The sequence below is a fragment of the Mauremys mutica genome, chromosome 13 (assembly GCF_020497125.1).
Source record: "Mauremys mutica isolate MM-2020 ecotype Southern chromosome 13, ASM2049712v1, whole genome shotgun sequence".
In the NCBI taxonomy this organism is placed as follows: Eukaryota; Metazoa; Chordata; order Testudines; family Geoemydidae; genus Mauremys; species Mauremys mutica.
In genome coordinates, this window is record NC_059084.1 from 38,091,297 (window position 1) to 38,118,620 (window position 27,324).

A 27,324-nucleotide genomic window follows, 5' to 3' on the forward strand; every position below is an offset into this window, starting at 1 on the left:
TTGTTCTGTCATTGTTGTATTGTTAGCAATGCGCGCAACAGCACGCAGACGTGGAGTGGTCCTATGATAAAATACAGCAGGGTTGTGAGGGGCAGAGCTGCCTGGTATTGGGGGAGCCGAACCCCCAGTTCATTGGGGGCTCCCCATTTCTGTGGCAGCTCTGAATCATCCCAGCTGCAAACTGGAGCATTGGTAACAAAACACATCACGGCAGAACAGCCGGAATGGTCCAACATGGGAATGTGAAGAGGGGGCCGGCTCCCACCTGCACCGAACACGGCCTAGCAGCTGGAAAGGTTGGGCAGCCGTCCCCACCTCCTTGGCACTGAGCCAAAGGTTGGTCCCTTCCCCAGTGTGGGGGTTTGGATAACAACCCCCAAGATGTTCCCCCCCACCTGTGAGTGGGCGGCACAGGCTCAGGCGAACCACCCAGGGGATTTAGGAGCAGCATCCCTGTGGGCCGGAATGCAGGGTCTTCTGTGGTGTCACTGGCCAGGTGACACTCCCCGGTAGTGCCAGTGATCGAGGCAGCTGCTTTCGGGGGGAGCGTCCCGGGCTGCATCCCTGGAAGGGGGCATTAGTGGGGGTTGGAGCTGAGACAGGGGCTTGGGCGGGAATCCCATGGTCTGCAGGACTCCAGCGGCTGCACCGTGAGTGCCACAGGATGCCAGGCTCGGACACCACTCCCCCATGAGGGAAAGGATGGAGGTCAGAGGCTGCCCGAGGGGGCTCTGGGCTGAGATCAGCGTACATGGGAGCCAGGAGCAATGGCCACAAAATCAAGAGTGGGGGGGCAGGCTAGCAGAGTGAGATGCAGGGGAGGGGGCAGGGCAGCAGTTGGCATTGGAGGCAGGTGCCAAAGGAGGGAACCCCCCGCCGGCTACACCAGACCTTTGCCCTTCATGCGCTCCAGCAGCAGGGAGACCAGGCGCTCCAGCTTGAGAGCGGCCTGGTGCCCGGCCTCCAGCACCTCGGCATGGTTGGCCTTCTCCTGGGTCCCATACTCCAGCACCGACTTGTTGGTGATCAGAGAGAAGCCGAAGACGCGCAGGCCGCAGTGTCGGGCCACAAGCACCTCGGGCACCGTGCTCATCCCTGGGGGCAGAGCCTGCGTCAGCCTGCAGGGGGGCGACAGAGAGCCGGCGACGCCCGGCCCCCGCCCCGCAGCTGCTCGCAATTCCCGTTCCCTCCTATGCTCCGTTCGTCCCTTCCCCTCCTTCCTTCCCTCCCTCCCTCCCCGTTCCCTCCTCTGCCCCGTTCCTTCCCTCCCTCCCCGTTCCTTCCCTCCCTCCCCGTTCCCTCCTCTGCCCCATTCCTTCCTTCCCTCCCTCCCTCCCCGTTCCCTCCTCTGCCCCGTTCCTTCCCTCCCTCCCCGTTCCCTCCTCTGCCCCGTTCCTTCCCTCCCTCCCCGTTCCCTCCTCTGCCCCATTCCTTCCTTCCCTCCCTCCCTCCCCGTTCCCTCCTCTGCCCCATTCCTTCCTTCCCTCCCTCCCTCCTCTGCCCCATTCCCTCCTCTGCCCGGTTCCTTCCCTCCTTCTCCGTTCCCTCCCTCCTCTGTCCCGTTTCCTCCTCTGCCCCGTTCCCTCCCTCCCTCCTTCCCCATTCCTTCCCCTGCCCCGTTCCCTCCCTCCCTCCTCTGCCCCGTTCCCTCCCTCCCTCCTCTGCCCCGTTCCCTCTCTGCCCCGTTCCTTCCCTCCCTCCTCTGCCCCCTTCCTTCCCTCACTCCTTCCCCGTTCCCTCCCTCCCTCCTTCCCCATTCCCTCCTCTGCCCCATTCCTTCCCCGTTCCCTCCCCTGCCCCGTTCCTTCCCTCCCCTGCCCCGTTCCTTCCCTCCCCTGCCCCGTTCCTTCCCTCCCCGTTTCCTCCTCTGCCCCGTTCCTTCCTTCCTTCCCCGTTCCCTCCTCTGCCCCGTTCCTTCCCTCCCTCCCTGTTCCCTCCTCTGCCCCGTTCCTTCCCTCCCTCTGTGGCTCACCTACGGCGTCGGCTCCCAGCTGCTGCAGGAAGCGGCACTCAGCGATGGTCTCGAAGTTGGGCCCCCCCAAGGTGCAGTAGACGCCCTCGTGCAGGCTGGGGCCATAGCCCAGCTCCTTGCCCACTGTCAGCGCCAGGCTCCGCAGCTGCTCGTCGTAGGCGTCTGACATGGCGGGGAAGCGGGGCCCAAACCTACGTGGGCGGGGGAGGGGATAGAGCTCGTGGGGTGATTGGAGACGGAGGCGCCCCCCCAAACCCTTCCCGAAGCAGGGAATGGCCCAGGGGTCCCCTGTGCTGGTCCCTGGGGTTCCCACCCATTTCCAGGCTTTACACTGGAGGGTAGGAGGCAGCAGGGGGGAACCCAGTGGGGGGGCAGCAGGGAAGGAGGGCGCTGGGTGCCCAGGGGAGCAGCAGGGAGGGAGCGTACTGGGTGCCCAGTCGGGGCCGGAGGGGGCCTGGTGCCTGGCAGGGCAGGGTAGGGCAGCGAGGGGCAGAGCAGCAGGGGGGCAGGGAGGGGAGGCGCAGGGTGCCCAGCGCAGGGGGAGGGGAGCAGCTCCTCAGGGCCGCCCAGAGGATTCCGGGGGTCCGGGGTCTTCGGCGGCGGGGGGCCCTTCAGTTCCAGGACCCGCCGCCGAAGTGCCCTGAAGACCCGTGGCGGGGACCCCCCGCCGCCGAATTACCGCCGAAGCGGGACCCGCCGCCGAAGTGCAGCCTGGTGTTCGGCGGTAATTCGGCGGCGGGGGAGGGTCCCCGCCGCACGTCTTCGGGGCACTTCGGCGGTGGGTCCCGGAACAGAAGGGTCCCCCGCTGCCGAAGACCGGGCTGCGCTTCGGCGGCGGGTCCCGCTTCCCCCCCACCCCGGCCCCAGCCTCTTACCCCCGGCTCCCTCCTCACCCGGAGTCTCAGCGCCTCGCCGGAACAGCCGCAGCATGTCTCGGCCGGGGCCCCTGAGCCCCGCCCCCTCAGAGCCGCATGGTGAGGGGGCGGGGCTGGGAGCTCCACGCTGAGCGGAGGGAGCTGAGCTCAGCCCGGAGCTCCCAGCCCCGCCCCCTCACCACGTGGCTCTGAGCGGGGCGGGGCTCAGGGGCCCCGGCCGAGACACAGCGCTTGATGCGCTGAGGCTCCAGGAGAGGGGCGGAGGCGGGAGCCTCCGCTGTTCTCTTGGGGGCCCCTGCGGAGCCCGGGGCCCGGGGCAAATTGCCCCCTTTGCCCCCCCCTCTGGGCAGCCCTGCAGCTCCTACCTCTCGTCGTTGGGGCCGCTCAGCGGGTTGATGCCAGCCAGGCCAGGCATGTTGATGTGGTCCCGGATCACCATGATGTCGCCCACCTGATACCCGCGGTTGAGGCCGCCGGCCGCGTTGGTGACGATCAGGGTCCGTGCACCCAGCAGATGGAAGATCCGCACCGGGAACGTCACCTGTGGGGGGGGGGCAAGCAGGGATGGGGGCGGGTGGCCACCTCCAAAATTGGGGGGTGGGGGAGCAGCATCCAGTGCCAGATACTCCCCAGCCCTGGGTACCCCAGTACAGCTCTGCAGCTCCCCTCCCCCCATGCCCCTCACTCCTGAACCACAGCCCTCCGTGTCCCTCAGGGCTGGCCTTAAGGAAAATGGCCCCCGGGGCAAACTTATGTTTTGGTGCCCCTTGAGTTTCGGTATGTACTTTCACTGCAGGGCGTTGGGGTGCGGAGGCTGTAGTGAAAACTCTTTTTTTTTTTTTGGCAGATAACTTAGAAATAAGCCGTTGATTTCACTGTCTGCACACAAATCCACAAATAAATCCATCAGTAATAAATAATTTATTTACAGCTAGGGAAAGCAAGAAAAATGCTGCTTGAGAACTTTTTAGAGTCAAAATTCAGTGATATAAACTTCTAAATTGGGCTTGTTACAAACGGACTAGTGAATGAATAGTTAAATCAACAAATCCTTTCTGGTTTTCGGATAGTTATTTTGTATATCTTGACATATACTTGGTGGGTTTTGCTGTTTTGTTGTAGTCATGTTGGTACCTGGATATTATTTTATATATAGACAGACACACACATACAGAGCGCATGAAAAGATAGCGGTTGCCTTACCAAGTGGGGGGGCAGTGCTAATGAGGCCAATTGAATTAGGGTGGATGTGGCCCATTCCCAACAGTTGACAAGAAAGTGTGAGTATCAACAGAGGGAAAATTATTTTTTGTAGTGACCCAGCCACTCGCAGTCTACAAGCCGTCAGGAACAGTATCCCCGACAATGTCACGGCAAACCTGGTGGCTGAGCTTTGTGACTTTGTCTTCACCCACAAACTATTTCAGATTTGGGGACGATTTATATCTTCAAGTCAGCAGCACTGCTATGGGTACCCGCATGGCCCCACAGTATGCCAACATTTTTATGGCTGACTTAGAACAACGCTTCCTCAGCTCTCGTCCCCTAACACCCCTACTCTACTTGCACTACATTGATGACATCTTCATCATCTGGACACATGGGAAAAAGGCCCTTGAGGAATTCCACCAGGATTTCAACAATTTCTACCCTACCATCAACCTCAGCCTGGACCAGTCCACACAAGAGATCCACTTCCTGGACACTACAGTGCAAATAAGCGATGATCACATAAACACCACCCTATACCGGAAACCTACTGACCACTATACTTACCTACATGCCTCCAGCTTCCATCCAGACCACATCACATGATCCATTGTCTACAGCCAAGCCCTAAGATACAAATGCATTTGCTCCAATCCCTCACACAGAGGCAAACACCTACAGGATCTCTACCAAGCGTTCTTAAAACTACAATACCCACCTGGGGAAGTGAGGAAACATTGACAGAGCCAGAAGGGTACCCAGAAGTCACCTACTACAGGACAGGCCCAACAAAGCAAGTAACAGAACACCACTAGCCATCACCTTCAGCCCCCAACTAAAACGTCTCCAGTGCATCATCAAGAATCTACAACCTATCTCGAAGGACGATTCCTCACTCTCACAGACCTTGGGAGACAGGCCAGTCCTCGCTTACAGACAGCCCCCCAACTTGAAGCAAATACTCACCACACAACAGAAATACTAACCCAAGAATCAATCCCTGCAACAAGCCCCATTGCCAACTCTGTCTGCACATCCATTCAAGGGACACCACATCCGCCACAGCATCAGTGGCTTGTTCACATGCACATCTACCAATGTGATATATGCCATCATGTGCCAACAATGCCCCTCTGCCGTGTACATTGGCCAAACAGGACAGTCTCGACGCAAAAGAATAAATGGACACAAATCAGACATCCAGAATTGTAACATTCAAAAACCAGTAGGAGAACACTTCAACCTCCCTGGACACTCAATAACAGATTTAAAAGTGGCCATTCTTCAACAAAAAAACTTCCAAAACAGACTTCAACGAGAAACTGCAGAACTGGAATTAATTTTCAAACCTGACACTATCAAATTAGGCCTGAATAAAGACTGGGAGTGGCTGGATCACTACAAAAAATAATTTTCCGTTTGTTGATACTCACACCTTCTTGTCAACTTTTGGGAATGGGCAACGTCCACCTTGATTGCACTGGCCTCGTTAGCACTGACCCCACACTTGGTAAGGTAACTGCCATCTTTTCAGGTGCTGTATATATACACCTGCCTACTGTATTTGTCACTTCATGCATCTGATGAAGTGGGTTTTAGCCCACGAAAGCTTATGCCCAAATAAATGTGTTAGTCTCTAAGGTGCCACAAGGACTCCTCATTGTTTTTGCTCATATAAACTAACACGGCGACCCCTCTGAAACCTATCGCCACTAGAGTTCTCGCTCCGTTTAAGGGCCTGATTGAAACTGTAAATCACAACAATCACACATTATCCTCAGTTCCATCCTCACACTAACAGCAGGAACCCCAGTGACTTTCAGAGGATGAATGAGGTTTGCAGGATATGGGATTACGATGGGAGCAAAGAAAGGAGTTTCCTTATTCTTAATCTTGATGCAGGATAGAAATGTACACAATATTGTGCCCAACAGTTTAGAGCAGGCCCTGCCCCGAAGAATTTCAGTGAACTGTTCAGTACAACTTGTAGTGGAAACAGAAACGGTTGAAAAAAGAACAGTGGGTAAACAAACAGGGAGTGAATGAAAGGTAAATGGGTTTGAAGGAGGTCCCAGCAGGCAGGCAGACACCACCCACTGTGACTCCCATTCCCACTCCTGTTCAAATGGGGGGGGGCACATGGGGGAGCTGATCTCAGTCACACTCATTTATCTCCTATGCACCAGCCTGCCTGACTCTGGGGAGGCAGCGACCCCCCCGGGACCAAGCGAGTGAAGCTTCTGAGCCAGGGAGGGCAGGACCTTCAGCTGCTGGTGCGGGCAGGGCAGAATTTAAAGGCTCCCCCCAAAAGCTGGAGTGTCGTACCCACCTCCCTCCCCAGGCAGCCAGGCCTCCCCCTTGCCCTCAGGTCCCCTGTGGGAAAGCAGCTGTTCCCTCCTCCCTCCCCTACCTGACCTCTCCCTGCAGAGCTGAAGCAGCAGCCCTTCCTCTCTACTGCTCCCAGGCTCCCAACCATTTGGTGCACTTGCTGTCTGTTTCTCTCTCCTGTCCTGGTCCCTCCAGCAAGCAGGGGAGGGAGGGGGAGAGCTCGGCAGGCAAATCCTGACAGAGAACTGGGGTGGCTGGGAGGGTAATGTGATCCAGTGCCTGCCCCCGCAGGGGTCACCTCTCTGCAGGGAAGGGATGGGAAGGGATGGGATGGGAGCAGGCAAGCTGCAGTAGCGCCCCCGGTGGTGCTCGCTGTGCCAAGCTAAATATATGTTCCTGTCCTGCCAGCAGTGCCGGAGAAAGGGCAACGCCTTCCCTGGACAAGTGGGGCTCTTAGGGGGGGAAGGGGAAGAGAAGGGGGGGTGGACCCGGACCTGCTCTACACTAACACACAACCAGATAGCAGGGCTGCTCCAGACCCCCAGTGAGCCGGGACAGACAGAGACAAGCTGCACACACACTCCTCCTTCAACATCCGCCCCCAACCTCGGCCGCCCACCCCAGCCATCAGGTCAGGACCCAGCACGGCCTGCCCCATGGTTTCTACAGGGGGCCCTCGGTCCCGGGAGAGTGGGGGACCCCCTCGGGCACCCAGCCCTGCTGCTGCTTCCAGCAGGAGTTACCCGAGAGCGAGGCCTGGTCTACACTGGGTGGGGGGAATCGATCTAAGATACACAACTTCAGCTACGAGAATAGTGTAGCTGAAGTCGACGTATCTTAGACTGACTTAGACTCACTTACTTTGCGTCCTCGCGGCGCGGGATCGACGGCCTCCGCTCCCCCGTCGACTCCGCTTCCGCCTCTCGCCGCGGCGGAGTTCCGGAGTCGACGGCAGAGCGATCGGGGATCGATTTATCCCGTATACACTAGAAGCCATAAATCGATCCCCGACCAATCGATCACGACCCGCCGGTAGACGTACCCTGAGTGAGTACCTCAAGCTGCAGCTTGGATGTGGGTTTTCTCTCCGCCCCCGACCCTGGCTGGGCTGGCAGGAGTAAGGTCACGAGGGACAAGGGATGTATCAAATGCGCCTCCATCAGCACGTCGCCCTGGGCAGCTGCGCGTATCGTCCTGGCCAAAGGCCGGTCCTCACTCCTGACCTGCAGCCCCCCCCCATGCCCCTCACTCCTGACCCGCAGCCCCCCCTCCCTTCCCCTCCCACCATGCCCCTCACTCCTGACCCGCAGCCTCCCCCCCACCATGCGCCTCACTCCTGACCCGCAGCCCCCCCCACCATGCGCCTCACTCCTGACCCGCAGCCCCCCACCACCATGCCCCTCACCCCCAAACCACAGACACCCCCCCCCACTCCCCTGTGCCCCTCACTACCGACCCGCAGCCCCCTGCTATCCCAGCCCTGGGCTCCCCGCACACCACCTCCCCCACAGGGAGCCACTCACCTTCCACAGCGGGTACCCCTCATACATGTGGAACCGGCCCTGCATCACCACACAGCTTACCCCCGCCAGCGTCCCGAACACCAGCTTCCCCGCATGGCCCAGCACTGCCAGAGATGGGAAAGGGTTAAACGCCGGCCCCAGGGCCTCTTACACAGTGTAGGTCCTGCCTCGCCTCTGCACCCCCTCGCCCCTCGACTTGTGCAGCCCCCCACCCTCGCCCTCTGCACCTCCCACCCCTCGCCCCATATAGCCCATTATCCAGTATAGCCGCCCCTTCCCCGCCCCCACCCTCTGGTGCCCCTAGTGCCCATTGTGCCAGTGGTTTTCAAACTTTTTTTCTGGGGACCCAGTTGAAGAAAACTATTGATGCCCACGACCCAACGGAGCTGGGGATGAGGGGTTTAGGGTGTGGGAGGGGCTCAGGGCTGGGGCAGAGGTTTGGGGTGCAGGGATGAGGGCTGCGGGGTGGGGCCGGGAATGAGGAGTTCAGGGTGTGGGAGGGTATCTGGCCTTGGGCAGGGGATGAGTGGGTTGTGGTGCAGGAGAGGCTCTGGGTTTGGGGTGGCTCAGGGCTGGGGCAGGGGCTTGGGGTGCAGCAGGGGCTCTGGGTTTGGGTGGGGCTCAGGTCTGGGGCAGGGAGGGGGTTATGGTGTGGGAGGGGGTGAGGGCTCTGGACTGGGGGTGCACGCTCTGGGGTGGGGCACGGGATTGGGGTGCGGGCGCAGACTCACCTCCGGCGGCTCCCGGTCAGCAGCGCAGCCAGGGTGCACCACGGACTGCACTGCGCCCCAGAAGCAGCCGGCAGCGGGTCTGGCTCATAGGTGGAGGCACGTAAATGACTCCGCGTGACTCTCACCCGCAGGCACAACCCCTGGGGCTGGTACTTGGAGCGGGGGCTGTGCGCGGAGCCCTGTGGCCCCCTGCCTAGAAGCTGGACCCGCTGCTGGCTGCTTCCGGGGCACAGCGCAGTGTCGGAAAGGCAGGCACTAGCCTGCCTTCGCCAGGCAGCACCGCCGACAGGACTTTTAACGGCCCGGTCGGGGGTGCAGACGAGAGCAAGGCGACCCAGCGCCTGACATGCCGCAACCAAGTAGTGGGTTGTGACTAGGGTGACCACATAGCTAGAGTGAAATATCAGGACGTGGGGGGGGGGGGGGGTAATAGGCATCTATATAAGGCAGAGCTCTGAATATCAGCACTGTCCCTATAAAATCGGGACATCTGGACACTAGTCGTGACCCACGGTTTGAAAAACACCCTGTTGTACAGTACAGCCCCCCCTTCCCCCCCACCCTCTGCTGCCCCTGGTGCCCATTATACAGTACAGCCGCCCCTTCCCCACCCCCACCCTCTGCTGCCCCTAGTGCCCATTATACAGTACAGCCGCCCCTTCCCCACCCCAACCCTCTGCTGCCCCTAGTGCCCATTATACAGTACAGCCGCCCCTCGCCGAGTACCTGTGCTCTGGGGAAAATTGGGAATATCCCTGTAGTTAAAAACCACCGGATCCTTCACGTGGTCAGCCAGACCCCCAAGGCCAGAGCCACAGATAATGGCCAAGCTGGGCCGGTGCTTGGTGTGATCCAGCAGCCAGTCGGCTGTTTCCCTGTGCTGCTCGTACGTGTACCTGCCGGGGGAAAGACGCGAGAGAGTTAAACTGAATCATGTGCGTACACAGCAGGGGTGATCCCTTCCAGCAGGAGGCACAGGGGGACACGCACAGTCGCTTTTTCTTTGTTGCTTTTTTACACACACACAGAGCAGGGCCCATCCCCTCCAGCAGGGGGTGCAGGGACACACACACACACACACAGAGCAGGGCCCATCCCCTCCAGCAGGGGGCACAGGGACACACACACACACAGAGCAGGGCCCATCCCCTCCAGCAGGGGGCACAGGGACGCACACACACACAGAGCAGGGCCCATCCCCTCCAGCAGGGGGCACAGGGACACACACACACAGAGCAGGGCCCATCCCCTCCAGCAGGGGGCACAGGGACACACACACACAGAGCAGGGCCCATCCCCTCCAGCAGGGGGCACAGGGACACACACACACACACAGAGCAGGGCCCATCCCCTCCAGCAGGGGGCACAGGGACACACACACACAGAGCAGGGCCCATCCCCTCCAGCAGGGGGCACAGGGACACACACACACACAGAGCAGGGCCCATCCCCTCCAGCAGGGGGCACAGGGACACACACACACAGAGCAGGGCCCATCCCCTCCAGCAGGGGGCACAGGGACACACACACACAGAGCAGGGCCCATCCCCTCCAGCAGGGGGCACAGGGACGCACACACATATAGAGCAGGGCCCATCCCTTCCAGCAGGGGGCGCAAGGACACACACACACACAGAGCAGGGCCCATCCCCTCCAGCAGGGGGCGCAAGGACACCCCCCCCCCCCCCACATCCAGCTCCCAGCCCATCTCCGAGGCCTGGCAGGGGCTGGCATGGGGGGGGAGGGGGGGCAGTGCAGAGCTGCAGGGTACAGGGGGCTGGAGCCAGGCTGGGCCAGAGGGAGGATGCTGGGGTGGGAGTGGCCATGGTGGGGCAGGATGGAATTGCCGAGCAAGGGGAAGAGACGGGGCCAGGGGGTGGGCAAGGCGCCAACCCCAGGGAGACCAGGGCGAGGGCAGGGACCTCTGAGCTGCCAGGCTCCTGGGCCAGTCCTGCAGGCAGCTGCCAGCTCTTCATCCCCAGAAGGGCCCAGCCTGACAGGAGGCGGCACTTTACCAGCACCATCCACCCTGCCAGGGCAAGCAGGGAAATCGTCCCTCACCTCAGCTTTGCCGGTGCCCCTCCCTCCAAACCGCAGCCCCCGCTAGCCTGGGCCTGATCTCCGTCACTGGGGGGTGGAGAAGGGTGCTGGGAGCGGGCAGCCTGCAGAGTCAGGCAGGCTGGCCTGGGACTGCTCTCAGGCCTGTTGATCGTTAACTAAGGGGTGTGCGGGAAGGGGCAGGGAGCAGGGTCAGCCCAGGCCACTGGTGGGGAAGTGGCTGCCCCAGGGGCCCGTTACTCCGCAGGGCCCTGCGCTGGCAGGCTGCCATCTGGGCAGTGGTTTCCCGGAGTAGAGAGACGGTCTCTGCCCCAAATATCTGCTGCCTGCTCCCCCCCACTCTCCCCGGATTGAGTCACATGTTGGGTTTTGGAGGGAAACTTGCCAAGATAGCTGTTTGGTTCAGACGGCTTTGACTCATCCGGGTGCTGGGGGAGCCTGGAGGCACCATGAACATGAGAATCCAGTCTTAGCAAGGGGTGGAATAGCAGGGCACTGTGGGGCGGGACTCAGGGGAACCGGTAAACTCTCCTTGCAGCTGCCAGATCAGGGCCAGCGCCCCCTGGAGTGGAACAGCCCCAAGCCCCATTCCCTGCCCCCCCGAGCCATCCAGTCCTCCCCCCCCCCCCCGCCACCTGCCAGCAGGGCATTAGGGGGTCACGGAGAGTCCACATTCCCTACAGGAGCAGACAACCCCTCACCCATTACAAGTGGGTCAGAACTAGCCCTCCTGCACCAGGCTGGGGTCACTGTGCAGGGCTCCCCACAGCTGGGGGTGCAGCGCAGCAGGGGGCACTGGGCTGTGGGGGAGTACAGCAGCTGGCACAGCAGGGGCGCTGTGCCACAAGGGGAGTACAGCAGGGGCACCAGGCTACAGGGGGGCACAGCAGGGAGCACAGGGGGGATATAGCAGGGGGAACAGCAGGGGGTGCTGGGCTGCGGGGGGCACAGCAGAGGCGCTGGATTGGGGGGAGCGCAGCAGGGGGCGCTCTCCCCAGGCAGACCCATTGCCCAGCACTACAGGATCATCCCAGCCCCTCCCTGGGGTCCTGGGCCCAGTGCCAGCTGCTGTCAGTGCCAGGGCTCCCCCAGACTGCCCGGCACCCCCCCCCCCCACTCACCAGCCCCCAGCGCCTAGACACCCTCTCAGGGCATCAGTGGCAGAGATCCCAGGAGACCTGGCTCCCAGCCGCCCCTCCCCGTACCCACTAGCCCGCACTCCCCTCCCATCCCTTGGGATAGAACCCAGGAGTCCCGGTCCCCGGCCTTCCCGGAGAGGACCCAGGAGTCCGCCCCTCCCCCCGCGCACACCTGCACTCCTCCGATGCTGCCGGCTCCATGGCGGGTCCGGGCGATGCTGAGGCGGGCGCGGCCGGGCCCGGGTGACTCTAGCTGCTTCGCCCCGCCCCCGGCCCGGCCCCGCCAGCCCCAGCTCGCTCCCTGCCCTGCCCCGGCTCCGGGGGAGAGCCCCACACCCCGTCCTCCAGCAGCCGGGGAGACCCCCCCCCCGCACCTAGCCGCCTAGTGGCGAGATCCCCCATTTTAGCCCCTCAGCGTCAGACACCCCCCAGTACAGCCCTCCAGCACTGCGGGAGACCCTCCACTCCCAGACCCCCAGTGCCCGGGGAGACCCCCCCCATTCCCACGCCCTTACTGCCCAGGGGAGACTCCCCCATTCCCAGCCCCCCAGCACCAGGGGGAGACACTGCGTTCTAGCCCCTCACCATTCCCAGCCCCCCAGCGCCAGAGAAACCCCCCTTTCCAGCCCACCCGCATTGGGGGAGACCCTCTACACTGCCCCCCCTTCCCAGCCCCTCAGTACCCAGAGGAGACCCCCCCATTCCAGCCCCCCAGCACCTGGGGAGACCCCATAGTTCTAGCCCTCCCATTCCCAGTCTCCCAGCACCAGGGGGAGACCCCATTCTATCCCCTCCTCATTCTCAGACCCCCAAGGCCAGAGACACCACCCTACTCCCACACCCCGGCACCAGAGACCCCCCAATCTAGCGCCCCTAGCCCCAGAGATACCTCCATTCCAGCCCCCAGCGCCAGAGACACCCCTCAGTCCAACCCCACTACACCCAGACTCCCGGCGTCAGAGACACCCCCGAATCCAGCCCCCCAACGCGCCAGAGACACCCCCCTTTCCAGCCTCCCTGCTGCCAGCCCCCCAGTGCCAGACACCCCCCAAGCCAGCCCCCCAACGCGCCAGACACCACAAGCCAGCCCCCCTACTCCCAATCCCAGCCCCCCAGTGCCAGACACCCCCCAAGCCAGCCCCCCAACGCGCCAGCCCCCCCAAGCCAGCCCCCCTACTCCCAATCCCAGCCCCCCAGTGCCAGACACCCCCGAATCCAGCCCCCCAACGCGCCAGAGACACCCCCCTTTCCAGCCTCCCGACTGCCAGCCCCCCCAGTGCCAGACACCCCAAGCCAGCCCCCCTACTCCCAATCCCAGCCCCCCAACGCGCCAGAGACACCCCCACTAGCCCCCCGGCTCGGGGAGTGACCAAACCTCCCGGGATTCGGGGCTCTCGCTTACACAAGTACCTGTAACCCCCCCGCCCCCGACCCCTGCGTGTTCGCCCTCTCCCGGCGCGGGAGCGACCCCCCACCGAGGCCGCCAGCCGAACGCCCCCGCAGCCCCCCAGGCCACCCCCTGCCGGGGAGATGGGCTCGGGGGCGGGGCCACATGCTTCCCCCGAAGCGAAATGGGGGGTAAATTTACGGAGGGGGGGACGGGAAAACCCCGGGCGGGGCTGGGAGATCGGGGGCGGAGCCTGCAATGGCCCCGCCCCCCGGCGCGCTCAGTCTCGCGCCACAGGCCCAGTTCCCCCCTCCCCCTGACAAGCAGCCCGAGGGGTGCGGGGGGCGGGGCTATAAGGAAGGTCGTTGCCAGGCAGTGGGAGGGGCCAGCGCTGGGGGCGGGGTTATGGCCCTAACATGGGAAACAGCCAACTGCGCCTGGAGGGCGGGCCGGGGCATCCAATGGGGGCGCGGCTTGGTGGGGAGTCACATGGACAGGGCGAGTTGGACGCCCGCCAACGGCGAGGGCCGGCGGGGTCGCGGGAGGGGGAGTTGATGTGTCCAGCCAATCAGGAGGCGAGAAAGTGATGACGATCAACGGACTGAGCGATTGGCCAATCAGAGGATGCCGCCTTCATCATGTGGGACTGATTGAGGGGACCAGCCAGTAAGAGAAGCCTCCGAGGTCACGTGGGGAAAGGCGCCGTTGGTCGAGCCATTGAGGGAGCCCAGTTCGGGTCACATGAGGAGGGCGACGAATCCAGCCAATAGGCGGGGAGAACTGATGTCACGTGCGGGGAAGTGCCCGCCGCCAGTCAATGAGAGGACGGCATGGGCTCACGTGACGCTAGGGTAGCGTGAGGGTTACCCAGTTGCATCTTGGCCAATAGAAGGCCGCCCCCCCTCACGTGACCCAGAACGTCACTGCGGGAAGCCGGGGACGGGCGCTACGGCAGCCGGGAAGCGGCGATGTCGGGGGACGGCGAACGCTCCCCGTTGCTGCCCGCGGAGCTTGGCGAGCCGGGCACTCCCGGGGCGGGCGGGACCCTGGCCGGGCCTGGCGGGCTCGTGCCCTCCGCGCCGCTCCCACCCTACGGGGGCCCCGCGGCAGGGAAGCCGGCCCCGCCCCATGGTGAGCGGCCCCGCCCCAGGGCCCCGCAGGGGCGGGGCTGTGGGGGCTGCAGGCTCCGGGGCGGGGTTAGGGGTCTCGGTGGGCGGGGCTGCAGGTTCTGGGGCGGGGTTAGGGGTCTCGGTGGGCGGGGCTGCAGGTTCTGGGGCGGGGCTAGGGGTCTCGGTGGGCGGGGCTACAGGTTCTGGGGCGGGGCTAGGGGTCTCGGTGGGCGGGGCTACAGGTTCTGGGGCGGGGCTAGGGGTCTCGGTGGACGGGGCTGCAGGCTCCGAGGCGGGGTTAGGGGTCTCGGTGGGCGGGGCTGCAGGCTATGGGGCGGGGTTAGGGGTCTCGGTGGGCGGGGCTGCAGGCTATGGGGCGGGGTTAGGGGTCTCGGTGGGCGGGGTGGTGGGGCCTGCAGATGTCAGGGATGGGCTGGTGGGCGGGGCTAAGGGAACTGGGCGGAGCTCTGCGGGTTGCTGAGCTGAGGGCTGGAGGGTAGCACTGGGACTGGGGAAGGAGCTTGGGGAGGTGGCCGTGGCCGTGGCTAAGGGGCCTAGCGCAGGCTGCATTATGGGTGGCTGTAGCCTGTGGTTCCCTTGCCCAGGCTTCCCATCGTTCCCGGATGGGCATCCGGCTGTGCTGCCCGGCGAGGACCCCCCACCCTACTCCCCCATGGCCAGCCCCGACAGTGGCAGCGCCCCCATGATCACCTGCCGCGTCTGCCAGAGCCTCATCAACGTGGAGGGCAAGATGCACCAGCACGTGGTGAAGTGCAGCGTCTGCAACGAGGCCACGGTGAGCTGGGAGCCCCGTGGGGGCTGGGCCAGGCTGGGGTGATCTCGCAGCTGTCCCTGGGGGGCTGGATCCCCCATTAACCTCCTCACGAGGTCCCACTACCCTCTTCCCCTGCCGTATGCCTGTCTCTGTCTTTCCAGCGAGCCTGGCTGGGGCCTCTGAGGGGCCCCCCAGGAATGGGAGGGATTTGGGGGTTGTTTGTTGGCCCCTGGCAGAAGGTGTCGGAAGGTTACCCTGTAGAGCTGGAATGGTAATTCTCAGCTCTGAAGATCCCCTTGGGATCTGGCTGGAGCTGGGAGACCCCAAGGCTGGGACCAGGGGAAGTGGAGCAAAAGGTCTGAGCTTGCTGTGCTGCCTCCAGAGCCAGGGATAGAACCCAGGTTGTCCTGGCCTCCAGCACCCCCCAGGCTCAGGTCTCCTCTTTGTCTCTGCTGCAGCCGATCAAGAACGCCCCCCCAGGGAAGAAGTATGTGAGATGTCCCTGCAACTGCCTGCTGATCTGCAAGGTGACATCCCAGCGCATCGCCTGTCCCCGGCCCTACTGGTGAGCCACAGAGAGGGTTCCCCTACTGTCCTGGGCTAGGGGGGAGGGGAGGCGCGGCACCGAGGGCACGCTGGGCCTGGGTGATGCTTCCCGGGGCTCCTGAGTGGGAGGAAACCTTGTCTGTGCCCGACCAGCCTTCGCTTCAGGAACACAACTTCCACTGTAGATACAACGCCCTCACTCTCAGCCATGCAGATGTCTCATGTGGTGAATTAGTGTGCAGCTATCGGACCCCGGGGATCCCTGTAACCTCCTGGGCACCCCCTGTGCCCCCTGCCAGTTGGCACCAGCGGTCCCTGGGTCACAGCTGGACTTGGTACCCGGGACAGGGCAGGGCTCCAGTTTCATCTGTGTTGCTTTCTCTCCCCTGCTGCAGCAAAAGAATCATTAACCTGGGCCCGGTGCACCCGGGGCCCCTGAGCCCTGAGCCTCAGCCTGTGGGAGTGCGGGTCATCTGTGGGCACTGCAAGAATACTTTCCTGGTAAGCAGGGGCAGCCAGGACTCCTGGGTTCTGTCCCTGGCTCTGGGAGGGGTGTGGGGTGTAGGGGGGTTCAGCCAGGGGTCTGGGAACCAGGACTCCTGTGTTCTGCCTGTGGGAAAGGAGTGGTGTCTAGTGAGTAGAGAGAGGGGGAGGCTGGGAGCCAGGACTCCTGGGTTCTATTCCAGCTCTGGGAGGGGAATGGGGTCTAGTGGTTAGAGCAGGGGAAGGGAGGGCTGGGAGCCAGGACTCCTGGGTTCTATATGTGGCTCTAGGAGGGGAGTATAGTGGATAGGGCAGGAGGCTGGGAGCCAGGACTCCTGGGTTCTGGCTATGGGAGGGACGTGGGGTGCAGCGGGTAGAGCAGGAGGCTGGGAGCCAGGACTCCTGGGTTCTGGCTGTGGGAGGGGCATGGGGTGTAATGGGTAGAGCGGGAGGCTGGGAGCCAGGACTCCTGGGTTCTGGCTATGGGAGGGACGTGGGGTGCAGCGGGTAGAGCAGGAGGCTGGGAGCCAGGACTCCTGGGTTCTGGCTGTGGGAGGGGAGTGGGGTGTAATGGGTAGAGCAGGAGGCTGGGAGCCAGGACTCCTGGGTTCTGGCTGTGGGAGGGGCGTGGGGTGTAATGGGTAGAGCGGGAGGCTGGGAGCCAGGACTCCTGGGTTCTGGCTATGGGAGGCATGTGGGGTGCAGCAGGTAGAGCAGGAGGCTGGGAGCCAGGACTCCTGGGTTCTGGCTGTGGGAGGGACGTGGGGTGCAGCGGGTAGAGCAGGAGGCTGGGAGCCAGGACTCCTGGGTTCTGGCTGTGGGAGGGGAGTGGGGTGTAATGGGTAGAGCAGGAGGCTGGGTTTCCCATGTGTGTTTCTCTCTGGTTCTCATTCTCCCAGTGGACAGAGTTCACAGACCGCACCTTAGCCCGCTGCCCGCACTGCCGCAAAGTGTAAGTTTCTTGCCCCTCCCCACGGCGAGACCCATTGCCCTGGGCCACAGCTACAGGCCAGAGAGAGGCCTGTTCCTGGGGGTGGGACTCGGCCCTCATGGGCTTGGGAGGCCGAGGAGTGGAAGGGGCTGGGAGAGCGAGGCCTAAGTGTGGGGTCTAAGGGCATGGGGAGTGGTTGAGCTCAGAGGCAGGACTCCTGGGTTCTCTTCCCGGTTCTGGGAGAGGAATGGGGTCTAGTGGGCCGGGGGCCAGGACTCCTGGGTTCTCTCCCCGGCTCTGGGAAGGGAATGGGGTCTAGTGGGCGGGGGCAGGGGGCCAGGACTCCTGGGTTCTCTCTCCGGCTCTGGGAAGGGAATGGGGTCTAGTGGGCGGGGGCAGGGGGCCAGGACTCCTGGGTGTCCATGTCTGACTCTGACTCTCTCCCCCCAGCTCCTCCATCGGGCGCAGGTACCCCTGGAAGAGATGCATCTGCTGCCTCCTCCTGGGTGTCGTAGTGGCTGTAGCTGCCACAGGCCTAGCGGTGAGTGTGGGACCGGGGCAGGGGAGCGGGCCGTGCTGATGGAGCCGTAGGACTGCCCAGGGCGTCCGAGTCTCTGTGCTGCCCTGGGAGAAAGGGGGCATTGAGTGGGGAGGGGCCTGTTGGACATAGAACCCAGGAGTCCTGATTCCAGTCCCTCCCCCCGCAACCATTAGCCCCCCCCTCCCCGCGCAGAGCCGGGCTGGAACCCAGGAGTCCTGACCCTGGTGTCTCTCTCCGCGCAGTTTGGCACATGGAGGCACGCCCGGCGGTACGGCGGGATCTACGCCTCCTGGGCGCTGATCATTCTCCTGGCCGTGCTGTGTCTGGGCCGGGCCATGTACTGGGCCTGCATGCGAGTCAGCCACCCCGTCCAGAACTTCTCCTGAGCCGCCCCTGCCGCGCGGATCAGCCAGCTCCTGCCCAGCCCCCTGGTCCGTTCCTGTGCCTCTCGCCTTGCTCCTGCTCCCCTCCCATCCTGCCGGAGCCTGAGCAGGAGACCCCCACGGGACGGGACCAGTGGAGGCGGCTGCGGTGGTCTCAAGGGCAAGGGGCCCGCCAGCCCAAGAGGGCAGCTGAACTCTGGTAGTTCTGTCTGGACCAACCCGAGAGGGAGCTGGATTCCAGTGGCTTGGCTGGGACCCACCACCCAGGAGACCGGGAACCCACCCAGCCAAGGGACACTGGGTGACAGAGAGAGGACACCCCCGCTCCCCTCCCCAAGGGAGACTGGACGATAGAGCTGGGACCCACCACGCCAGAGACCCCACGCACCCAAGGGACACTAGACGACGGAGCTGGGACCCACCACCCCAGAGACCCCACGCACCCAAGGGACACTGGACGACGGCGCTAGGACCCCCCCACCCAAGGGACACTGGACAATGGAAACGGGACTCACCACCCTTGAGACCCTGCGCACCCAAGGGACACTGGATGATGGACCTGGGACCCACCACCCCGGAAACCCCACGCACCCAAGGGACACTGGAGCTGGAACCTCCTCCCCTCCCCACAACACCCCCCGCACCCAAGGGACCCTGGCTGACAGAGCGGCAACCCACTGCCCAGGATGAGGTGGCCAGAAGGAAGCCCCCATGGCTGCTTAGTCACTGGGGGCCCCACATCCGTCCTGATGGGGGCACTGCCATGCCCAGCACCTCCTTGGCCTGCAGGGAAGTGGCGTGGGAGGTGGCCCCACAGTGGGGGGGCATTGAGTACATTCTGGGGGGGTGGGACCTGCTGGGGAGGGGAGCTGACACCGGGGGATGAGAAGGATTCAGCTCACTGCTGCTTCATGATGGGGTCACCTCTTAGGCCCCCGTTCACCTCACTGATCTGTGCTCTGTCAGCCATGCCCCCCGCCTCCCAAGCCGGCCAGTCCCTGCCCTGGGGCCACATTGGAGCTGGCGCCTCCTAGAGGGAACAGACCCCATGTCCCGTTCCCTTCTCACTGACCCAGCCAGTCCCTGCCCTGGGGCCAGATGGGAGCCGGCACCTCCCAGAGGGGACAGACCCTGGGCCCCTTTCCCTGCCCCCCTGAGCCAGCCAGTGTCCACCCTGGGGCTGGATGTGAGCCAGGGCTGCCTGGAGGGGACAGGCCTGTGCCCCTGCTCTGTTTAGGGACCAAAGGTAACTTTTATTTGGGTGGGGGAGCTGGGGGGGAGCAGCCCCCATCCCAATCCCAATCCTCCCCCCGGCAGGGGCAGCTGGGGGCGCTGTCTGTGCTGCCCGGGGGGGAAGCTGCTCTGGGTTTGCTCTCCCCCCCCCCCTGCATGGCTGCTCTGGTTCTTTGCACATTCTTGGGGGGGTGGGGAGCCAATGGGTAATAGCCCCCTTGCATGGGGGCCCTGAGCCTTCCCAGCATGCCTGTGAGCTCCCCCCCAGGGCCACCCCTTCCCATCCAGCCCCTCACCCCCTGGGCTGATGGCTGCATGGGGTGTGTGATACTAACTCAGTCCCCTCTCCACACGCCCCTTGGCTGGGCCCTGCCTCCTCTGGGGTGCGGTTTGAGGACCCCCAGGGAGCTGCAGGGGACAAGGGGGAGCTCCCCAGAGGGCTGGTGATGAGGGTGCCTGGCGCGGGCCTCCCGCTTGGGGAGGGAGAACGGAACATCTCCGGCCTTGGTTCTTCAGGGATCTTTGCGGGATGGGACAGGGGTTCATCCCCTTTGCTGGGGCTCCTCGCTGCTCTGGCTTGTACATACAGACCCCTCCCCTGTACATAGCTATTTAAATCCAGCCCCGGGCTCCTTCCCCCCACCCCACCCTGTGCAGTGCTACTTTAATCCGGTGTGTCTGGCCCAGCCTGGGGAGGGCTGGCCTGATGGACACCCTGACTGTAAATAAAGAGATTCCACATGCCACCCACCTGCCTGGCTCCCTCGCTCTGCCCCACGGTGACCGGGGGGGGGGGGGGGGAGGGCGGCGCTGGGGCTGTTGCCAGGCTGAGAGCCCACCAGCTCGTTACACCACAGGGGCAAAGGAACAGCCACGGATCGGGGTGGGCGGGGGCACACTCCTCGGCCAGCCCGCCCGCACTGTGAGGCCTGATCTGAGCTGGTACCACCTGGAGGGAAAAGGCCCCATGTCCCATCCCCACCCCAAGCCGGCCAGTCCCTGCCATGGGGCTGGCACCCCCTAGGTGGACAGTCCTTGAAGGTGTCTGAGGTATCCAGCGAGGGGGCTGATTGGAGCTCAGTCCCGAGTGCTGGCACCCCCTAGAGCCTCCTGCTCCTGCCTTGGATGTGGATTTCTGGGAGGGGAGTGGGGTCTAGTCGTTACAGCAGGGAGCTGGGAGCCAGGACTCCTGGGTTTTCTCCCAGCTCCGGGAGGTGGGAGGGGCAGGGTATGTAACAAGAGTCCTGGGAGAGAAGTGTCCTGTGCGTGGACTGGTGTCTCCACCGGGCCGGGGCTGGATCCACCCCTTTGCTGGAGACATGGGGTCCTACAGAGGGACACCCTCAGGGGGCCCCCAACTCCTCCTTGGCCCACGTGTGGCTGAACCAGCCGCGGATGGAGTAAGGCAACCCCTGTCCATGCCCTCCCCAGGGGCCAGAGGGCTCTGCCCTTTTGTTGCACCCCAACCCCCCCTTCAGGTGTGGAGTTGGTGGGGCTCCCCCAGAGCAGTGGGGCTGGGATGGAACACCCCACTGAGATGCATGGGACAGTTCTCCCCCTCCCACCAATGGGCTCAGGCTCTCTGCAGACTCAGGCAGCATCGGTCACACTCAGGGCAGCTCCCCTTGCCCAGCCATTATTTCTGTAAGTGGGAGCTGGGTGTCTGCAGGGATCCCTCCGTTCTAGGCTGTGATGTCCCAGGCAGGGACCCCAGTCCATCTCTGCCCCGCTTCACTGGCAGCTGAAAGGCCAAGGAGCAGCGTGAGGGTGAATGTCTCCCAGCTCCGCCTCACTCCCCGCCAGGGTGAGATGAAACACAATCTCCTTTCAAAGCCTTTAATCAATGCTCCTCACAGCTCTGTGGCCCCCCACAGAGAATGGGGGGCTGGTCTCAAGGTGAGGCAGCAGCTTAATTCTACAGATAAAAAATAGTTCCTGGGGTGAGGAATTCTCTGGGGGCTAGGATGGGGGGCAGCAAGAGGGGAGGCTGGTATATGGGGGGGAGGTTCTTGCATGGCCCTCAGTGGGTACGAGTCCAGGGGGCTCTTCTCATGCGGGGGGGGGGTGCTCCTGGCCTCTGGGACTGGAGTGTCACTGGGTGAGTTTGGGGGTTCAGGGCTGAATTTGGGGGCTCATGGTCTCTGGGATGGGGAGGGGCCAAGGCCCACAAGTTGGGGGGTTGAATCAGGTCTCATTTTGGGGGCAAAGTCACCCCGATCATGGTGTGGGGGGGCCCTTTCCCTCTACTCCCCCTGGCCTCACAGGGCCATATGGGGCACATGGGCCCAATCCCCTCTTGCTCACAAAGCCATAGAGGAGTGTATGGGCCACCCTGCTCACAGGACTACAGAGAGAGGGGGCAGGGCCATAGGGATCTCCCCACCTCATGCAGGGCCATACAGAGGTGTATGGGCCACTCCCACAGCTAGAGAGAGGGTGTTGAGCCCATACCTAGCTGTATGGCCCCAACCCTCGCTCACAGGGCTATACAGGAGTGTTCAGGCCATATCAGGCTGTATGGCCTCCCCCGCGCAGAGCCATATAGGGCCACAAGGACCATATCAGGCTGTATGGCCCAACCCCCCCATCATAGCAGGCTGCATAGGCCACCCCGCTCCCAGGGCCGTACAGACGTGTTAGGACCATATAGGGCTGTATGCCCTCCACCGCGCTCCCAGGGCCGTACAGGGGTGTTGGGACCATATCGGGCTGTATGCTCCCCCCCCCCCCGCTCCCAGGGCCATACAGGGGTGTTGGGACCATATCAGGCTGTATGGCCCCCACCCCCACCCCGCTCACAGGGCCACGTAGAGAGTGATGGGGCAGTGGTCGCTGCCCATGGCCTGGGAGCGGATCTTGCTGTCGCACAGTGCCCCCAGCAGGCGTGTCGAGAGCAGGAAGTAGTCGAGGCGCCAGCCCACGTTCTTGGCGCGAGCGTTCATCATGTACGTCCAGAAGGTGTAGGCATGGGGCGTCGCGGGGTAGAGGTGGCGGAAGGTGTCAGTGAAGCCGGCCGCCAGCAGCTCCCCAAAGCCCTGGCGCTCCTCGGGCGTGAAGCCCGCCGACTTCTTGTTGCCCTTGGGGTTCTTCAGGTCAATCTCAGCGTGGGCCACGTTGAGGTCCCCACACACCACCAGGGGCTTGCGAGCATCCAGCCCCCGCAGGTAGGCCCGGAAGGCAGCATCCCAGCGCTGGCGGTACTCCAGCCGCACCAGCCCCCGGCCCGCGTTGGGCACGTAGGCCGTCACCAGGAAGTGCGAGGGGAACTCGGCCGTGATCACCCGGCCCTCCTGGTCGTGCTCCTCCTCACCTGCCGGGAGACACGGGGCACGTGTCAGAGGGCAAAGGGGAGAGGCCACGGGTGTGAGGGGATGCATGGGCCAGGGGAAAGGCCAGAGGGCCTGGCGGAGGCTGTAGGGGGCGCAGGGGGCCTGGCAGAGGGGTCTGCAGGCAGAGGTTGGTAGGGGGCACAGTGGGCAGGGAGGCTGGGGGGCGGGGCAGGTCCCTACCGATGCCGTAGGTGATGCTGAGCGGCTCAGTCTTGCAGAGCAGAGCCACCCCACTGTAGCCCTCCTTGGCGCCGGCACAGGCCCAGTACTTGTGGGGATACTCGGGCATCTCCCGCATCTCGGGGGGCAGCAGCTTCTCTGCACACTTGGTCTCCTGCAGGCACAGCACGTCGGGGTCCTCCTCACGCACCCACTGTGTGGGGAGAGCGGGGTCAGGGTGGCTGGGAGCCTGGAGACCTGGGGTCCCTCTCCAGCCTTGGGAGAGGAGTGGGGCTAATGGTTGGGGGGGGGGTGGGCATGAGAGCCAGGATTCCTGGGGTCCATCCCTTGGGTACAGCATGATGTCACAGGTGCCCCACTGCTCTCCAACGCTGCTACTGCCCCCCCTCTTCTCAGGAACCCCCCAGACCCCTTTCTCTGGGAACCTCATAGGATGAGGAAGAGAACCCAGGTATCCTGCCCCCCAGCTTCACCCCACTTCCCTCCGGTTTATCCCTTCCCTCGGAGCACATGCGTCCTCCCTGCCCCTGGCTGTGGATCTCCGGCGCTGCTTGCTGGGGACCAGCCGGACCAGCAACAGCACTTTGAGACTAGTAAAACTGCTTCCACACTACGGACAGTCCCAGATCCAAGGGAATCGTTTCGTCCAACCGCTTGGATAGCACAGGCTGGAGAACCGCCCTGCAACAATTCCTAGCGCAGAGCTGTTCAAAACTGCCAGGGATGGAGAATCCACCACGACCCTTGGCACATTGTTCCAAATAGTCACCTTCATTATTAAAAATGTCCCCCTTATGGCCAGGCTGCATTTGTCAAGTTTCAGCTCCCAGAAGTAAAAGAACCTCTGCAGCTACTCCAGATTCGCCTGTTTCTACATCCCGGAGTCGTATGCAGGCCCCAGCAAAGTCCTGCGAGCTCCTACCCAGCTGCTTCTCCGTCCTCACCCCTAAACCCATCCCAGACTTCAGACCCATTTTAACGATCCCACTGGAACCAAACCAGGTACAAATCTGGCTGTGGACCAAGCTCAAGGGAATCAGCCATTCATGAACCCACGTTAATCGTTTCAGCTTTTACAGCTGCAACATTTCCCCCCTGTCCAGCGGGATTTGGGGGATGACAAATGTCAATTTTGAGTTAAAATTTCATTCTGGGTTAGGAAAAGCAAACGTGTTTGGCGATTTAGGACCTCCCACCCCCTCCGGCCCCAATCCCCATTTACTGATGGAAATGTAACAGAGACAGGATGCCTAGGATTCAAATGGCCTGTTTTCCTCCTATTCTAGGACGTCCCCAGACGTCTCTGACTTTGGAGAAGAGTTAGTGAGTGCCGAAGGGCCCTAGGAGTCCGGGGCGGCAGCAGAGCGGGAGGGACCACTGAGAAGCTCTGTATCTCTGACACTGGGTGACTTTTCCAGTGCATGCCAACGTTCCCACAGCCCTGCCGTTGTTCACTGTGCTCAACTTGGAGGCACAAAGCAGGAGAGGAAAATGGAATAAATCTAAAAATCCCAAATTTCTGGATTTGCAAAAAATCCCTAAATTGTGAATGTGGGAATCCAAACTCCAGGTGGAAAATTTGACCCATGAAATTCACTGTGAAATTCTACCCCCCCACCCCAACCTGGAAATTTTTTTCTGCAGGGAAAAACACCCCAATCCCTAACTTGGCTAGAGCATTTCTCAGCAGAGCTCAAAGGAAGTCAGGATCCTTATCCCCACTGCAAAGGTGGGAAAACTGACGCACAAGAAGGGGAAGGGACTGGCCCAAGGTCACCTAGCAGGTCAATGGAAGAGCCAGAGAGAGAACCCAGAAGTCCTGGCTCCCAGCCCCACTGCTATAACCCACTAGACCTCCCTCCCCTTGCTGGGATAGAACCCAGGAGTCCTGGCTCCCAGCCCCCCCTGCTGTAAGCTCTCTAGCTGTAGTCATTAGGCCATGCTGCAGGCTCTGCAGAGGCAGGGGTGGCCTTAGCCCCCGGCACCCTGGTACTCCCCACTGTAGACCAGGGCCCCAACCCGGGTGGTCCGAACTGGGGAGGAGCTGCCTAGCCCAGCGAAGACTGGCAGAGCCCAGCGCCTGGGAGAGCCACTCCTACCTCCAGCCCCTTCTTCTTGACCCAGGCCCGGAGCCCGTCCACATTCCACGACGTGACCTTCAGGGTGTACTTCTGCCCACCGGAGGAGGTGAGCTTGTTGGGTGGATCCTGGTACAGGATGGGGCTCTCCGCGACCTTCTCCTTGGGGCCCTTGGCTGCCCCCTTCTTGCTCTTCTTTGCCTCGGGCTCTGTGGAGGGGGAGAGAGAAAGAAAGCTGGGACGTGGCACGGAGCAGCCGGGGGGGTGCCAAGAACGTAAGACTGGCCCTACTGAGTCAAACCAAAGGACCATCCAGCCCTCCTAGCATGATGCACAAGAAATGATGGGGCGCGCCCAGTGGTGAGCTGCAGCCGGTTCACACCGGTTCACAGGAACCAGTTGTTATATTTAGAAACCCTTTTAGAACCGGTTGTTCTAAACTTTTAAATTTAACAAAAGCTCCAGCAGCTCCCTGCCCTGCCCTGCCCCCCCGACCCCAGCTCACCTGGCTCCAGCTCTGCCTCCTCCTCTGAAGGCTCCCCCTCCCGGCTTCCTGCCAATCAGCTGTTAGCCTGGGAAGCCAGGGTGGGCTGAGAAGGAAGCAGCAGCTTCCTGCAGGCGAGCTGGGGCGGGGAGGCACAAGGAGGGCTCTAGGCTCCACGCGTCCGGCCCCAGCCCCGGCCCCCGACTCCGGCAGGGCAGCACGGCTCCGGGCCGGCCCCCAGCTCTGGGCTGGCCCCCAGTCCCGACTGCGGGCTGGCCCCCGATTTCGGGCTGGCCAGCGGCTCTGGCCCAGCCCCCAACTCCAGCCCAGCGCCCGCGGCTCCCAGCCCCGACTCTGGGTGGCGCGGCCCCCATCTCCAGGCAGCGTGGTAAGGGGAGATGGGAGAGGGTGTTGGATAAAGGGCGGGGGGTGGATTAGGGTCGGGACTGGGGGCAGTCAGAGGGTAGGGAACAGGGGAATTGAATGGGGGCAAGGGTCCTAGGGGGGCAGTCAGGAAGGACCAGGGGTTGGATGGGGTGGTGGGAGGCAGTCAGGGGCAGGGGTTCCAGGGGCAGTGGGGACAGAGAGAAGGGGTGGTAGGATGGGGCAGGGGTCCCGGGGGGCCATCAGGAATAAGAGGAGGGGTTGGATGGGGCAGCAGGGGGCAGTTAGGGGACAGGGAAGGGGGGTGGATGGGGCAGGTGTCCTGGGGGGCGGGGCAGGAATCCCGGGGGGGCGGGGGGGCACGACCCCCTCATGGGGTGAGGAGGAGGGAATCGGTTGTTAGTATTTTGGCAGCTCATCACTGGGCGCGCCATGGCGCAGGGCCTGGGCGGGGCTTGGAGGGGGCGCCGTGCCGCGGGGAGCAGGGAGGGGGCGCCGTGCCGCGGGGAGCAGGGAGGGGTTGCTGTGCCGCGGGGAGCAGGGAGGGGTTGCTGTGCCGCGGGGAGCAGGGAGGGGGCGCCATGCCGCGGGGAGCAGGGAGGGGGCGCCGTGCTGCGGGGAGCAGGGAGGGGCTGCTGTGCCACGCGGCCGCGGTTACCTGGGGCCTCGAACTCGTCCGCGCTGTCCACATCCTCTGCCTTCTTCCCCCGTTTGGGCATCTCCCGCCACCAGCTGGGCCCTGCGCTGAGGAGCCGACACCGCCGAGCCACGAGCCGCAGGATCCTGGGGGGGTGGGGGGAGCGGGCGGGCACAGGGCAATCAGCACTCCACAGAACCAGGGTGGATGGGCCCAATGCCCATGCCCGCTCCCCAGCCAATCACAAACCTTCTTGCGTTAGTCACCCGCTCCCTGGCCAATCACAGAGCTCCTTGCACAATAACCCCCCCAGCTCCCTAGCCAATCGCAGCCTCCTTGCAAAATAAACACCCAGCTCCCTGGCCAATTAACACCCACGGGCAACAAACCCCGACCTACCGGGCCGATCACAGCCCTCGCAGCACGATACCCACCTGCTCCCCAGCCAATCACAGAGCTCCGTGCACAATAACCCCCCGCTCCCCGGCCAATCACAGAGCTCCGTGCACAATAACCCCCCCGCTCCCCGGCCAATCACAGAGCTCCGTGCACAATAACCCCCCGCTCCCCGGCCAATCACAGAGCTCCGTGCACAATAACCCCCCCGCTCCCCGGCCAATCACAGAGCTCCGTGCACAATAACCCCCCGCTCCCCGGCCAATCACAGAGCTCCGTGCACAATAAACACCCACCTGCCTGGCCAGTCGCAGCCCTCCCGCGCACTCAGCCCCCTCCGCCTCTCACCGCCCGGCTCCCGGCCAACCAGGCCCCGCTCCGAGCCCCGTGCGCCCCACGGCCCGTCCGGGAACAAAGCGCAGCAGAGTCCGGTCGGGACACGTGCGGCAGGGTCACGTGCCGGGGGAGGGGCGGGGCTAGAGCGTCGCGCTGTCACGTGCCGGGGGCCTGGGGCCGCCGGGGACTGAGGGGGACGGGAATGGGCGGGGCTCCCGTGTCACGTGCGCAGGGAGGGACTAGGCCCTGCGGTGTCACGCGGGGCAGGAGTGGGCGT

The 27,324-nt window shown here is 63.4% G+C and overlaps 3 protein-coding genes across 4 annotated transcripts; 1 reads left to right on the forward strand and 2 right to left on the reverse strand.

The window, feature by feature from the left end:
• On the reverse strand, nt 1-12,169 carry LOC123348169 (purine nucleoside phosphorylase). The gene is made up of 6 exons (XM_044985606.1): nt 12,008-12,169; nt 9,365-9,534; nt 7,908-8,011; nt 3,213-3,388; nt 1,973-2,163; nt 1-1,095 (listed from the first exon to the last, which is right to left on the reverse strand). The coding sequence occupies exons 1-6, from the start codon at nt 12,034-12,036 to the stop codon at nt 881-883; spliced, it is 885 nt and encodes a 294-aa protein (XP_044841541.1). The 5' UTR covers nt 12,037-12,169; the 3' UTR covers nt 1-880.
• Nucleotides 12,170-14,044: 1,875 nt separating this feature from the next.
• PIP4P1 (phosphatidylinositol-4,5-bisphosphate 4-phosphatase 1) lies at nt 14,045-19,538 on the forward strand. The gene is made up of 7 exons (XM_044985607.1): nt 14,045-14,353; nt 14,937-15,127; nt 15,565-15,671; nt 16,048-16,153; nt 17,035-17,087; nt 17,517-17,607; nt 17,850-19,538. The coding sequence occupies exons 1-7, from the start codon at nt 14,191-14,193 to the stop codon at nt 17,991-17,993; spliced, it is 855 nt and encodes a 284-aa protein (XP_044841542.1). The 5' UTR covers nt 14,045-14,190; the 3' UTR covers nt 17,994-19,538.
• A 1,507-nt stretch (nt 19,539-21,045) lies between these two features.
• Nucleotides 21,046-27,165, reverse strand: APEX1 (apurinic/apyrimidinic endodeoxyribonuclease 1). 2 transcript variants are annotated; one of them, XM_044986288.1, is made up of 5 exons: nt 27,008-27,165; nt 26,337-26,461; nt 24,832-25,019; nt 22,733-22,925; nt 21,046-22,533 (listed from the first exon to the last, which is right to left on the reverse strand). In XM_044986288.1, the coding sequence occupies exons 2-5, from the start codon at nt 26,395-26,397 to the stop codon at nt 22,019-22,021; spliced, it is 957 nt and encodes a 318-aa protein (XP_044842223.1). In that variant the 5' UTR covers nt 26,398-26,461; nt 27,008-27,165; the 3' UTR covers nt 21,046-22,018. The 2 variants fall into 2 exon arrangements, with proteins under 2 accessions (XP_044842223.1, XP_044842224.1); XM_044986289.1 differs by having other exon boundaries at nt 27,060-27,134.
• Nucleotides 27,166-27,324: the final 159 nt, after the last annotated feature.

What these genes read in the sequence shown, in the direction of transcription:
- PIP4P1 (XM_044985607.1), top strand. Translation starts at nt 14,191, where the DNA reads ATGTCGGGGGACGGCGAACGCTCCCCGTTGCTGCCCGCGGAGCTTGGC. An exon ending in GCCTGTCCCCGGCCCTACTG is followed by an intron (nt 15,672 to 16,047) that starts GTGAGCCACAGA and finishes CCCCTGCTGCAG; the next exon opens with CAAAAGAATCATTAACCTGG. An exon ending in TGCCCGCACTGCCGCAAAGT is followed by an intron (nt 17,088 to 17,516) that starts GTAAGTTTCTTG and finishes CTCTCCCCCCAG; the next exon opens with CTCCTCCATCGGGCGCAGGT.
- LOC123348169 (XM_044985606.1), bottom strand. Translation starts at nt 12,036, where the DNA reads ATGGAGCCGGCAGCATCGGAGGAGTGCAG. An exon ending in GCAGCATCGGAGGAGTGCAG is followed by an intron (nt 9,535 to 12,007) that starts GTGTGCGCGGGG and finishes TTCCCCCGGCAG; the next exon opens with GTACACGTACGAGCAGCACA. An exon ending in AGGGGTACCCGCTGTGGAAG is followed by an intron (nt 3,389 to 7,907) that starts GTGAGTGGCTCC and finishes CCCCCCCCACAG; the next exon opens with GTGACGTTCCCGGTGCGGAT.
- APEX1 (XM_044986288.1), bottom strand. Translation starts at nt 26,397, where the DNA reads ATGCCCAAACGGGGGAAGAAGGCAGAGGATGTGGACAGCGCGGACGAG. An exon ending in GGACGAGTTCGAGGCCCCAG is followed by an intron (nt 25,020 to 26,336) that starts GTAACCGCGGCC and finishes CCCCCTCCACAG; the next exon opens with AGCCCGAGGCAAAGAAGAGC. An exon ending in CAGCATCACCTACGGCATCG is followed by an intron (nt 22,534 to 22,732) that starts GTAGGGACCTGC and finishes GTCTCCCGGCAG; the next exon opens with GTGAGGAGGAGCACGACCAG.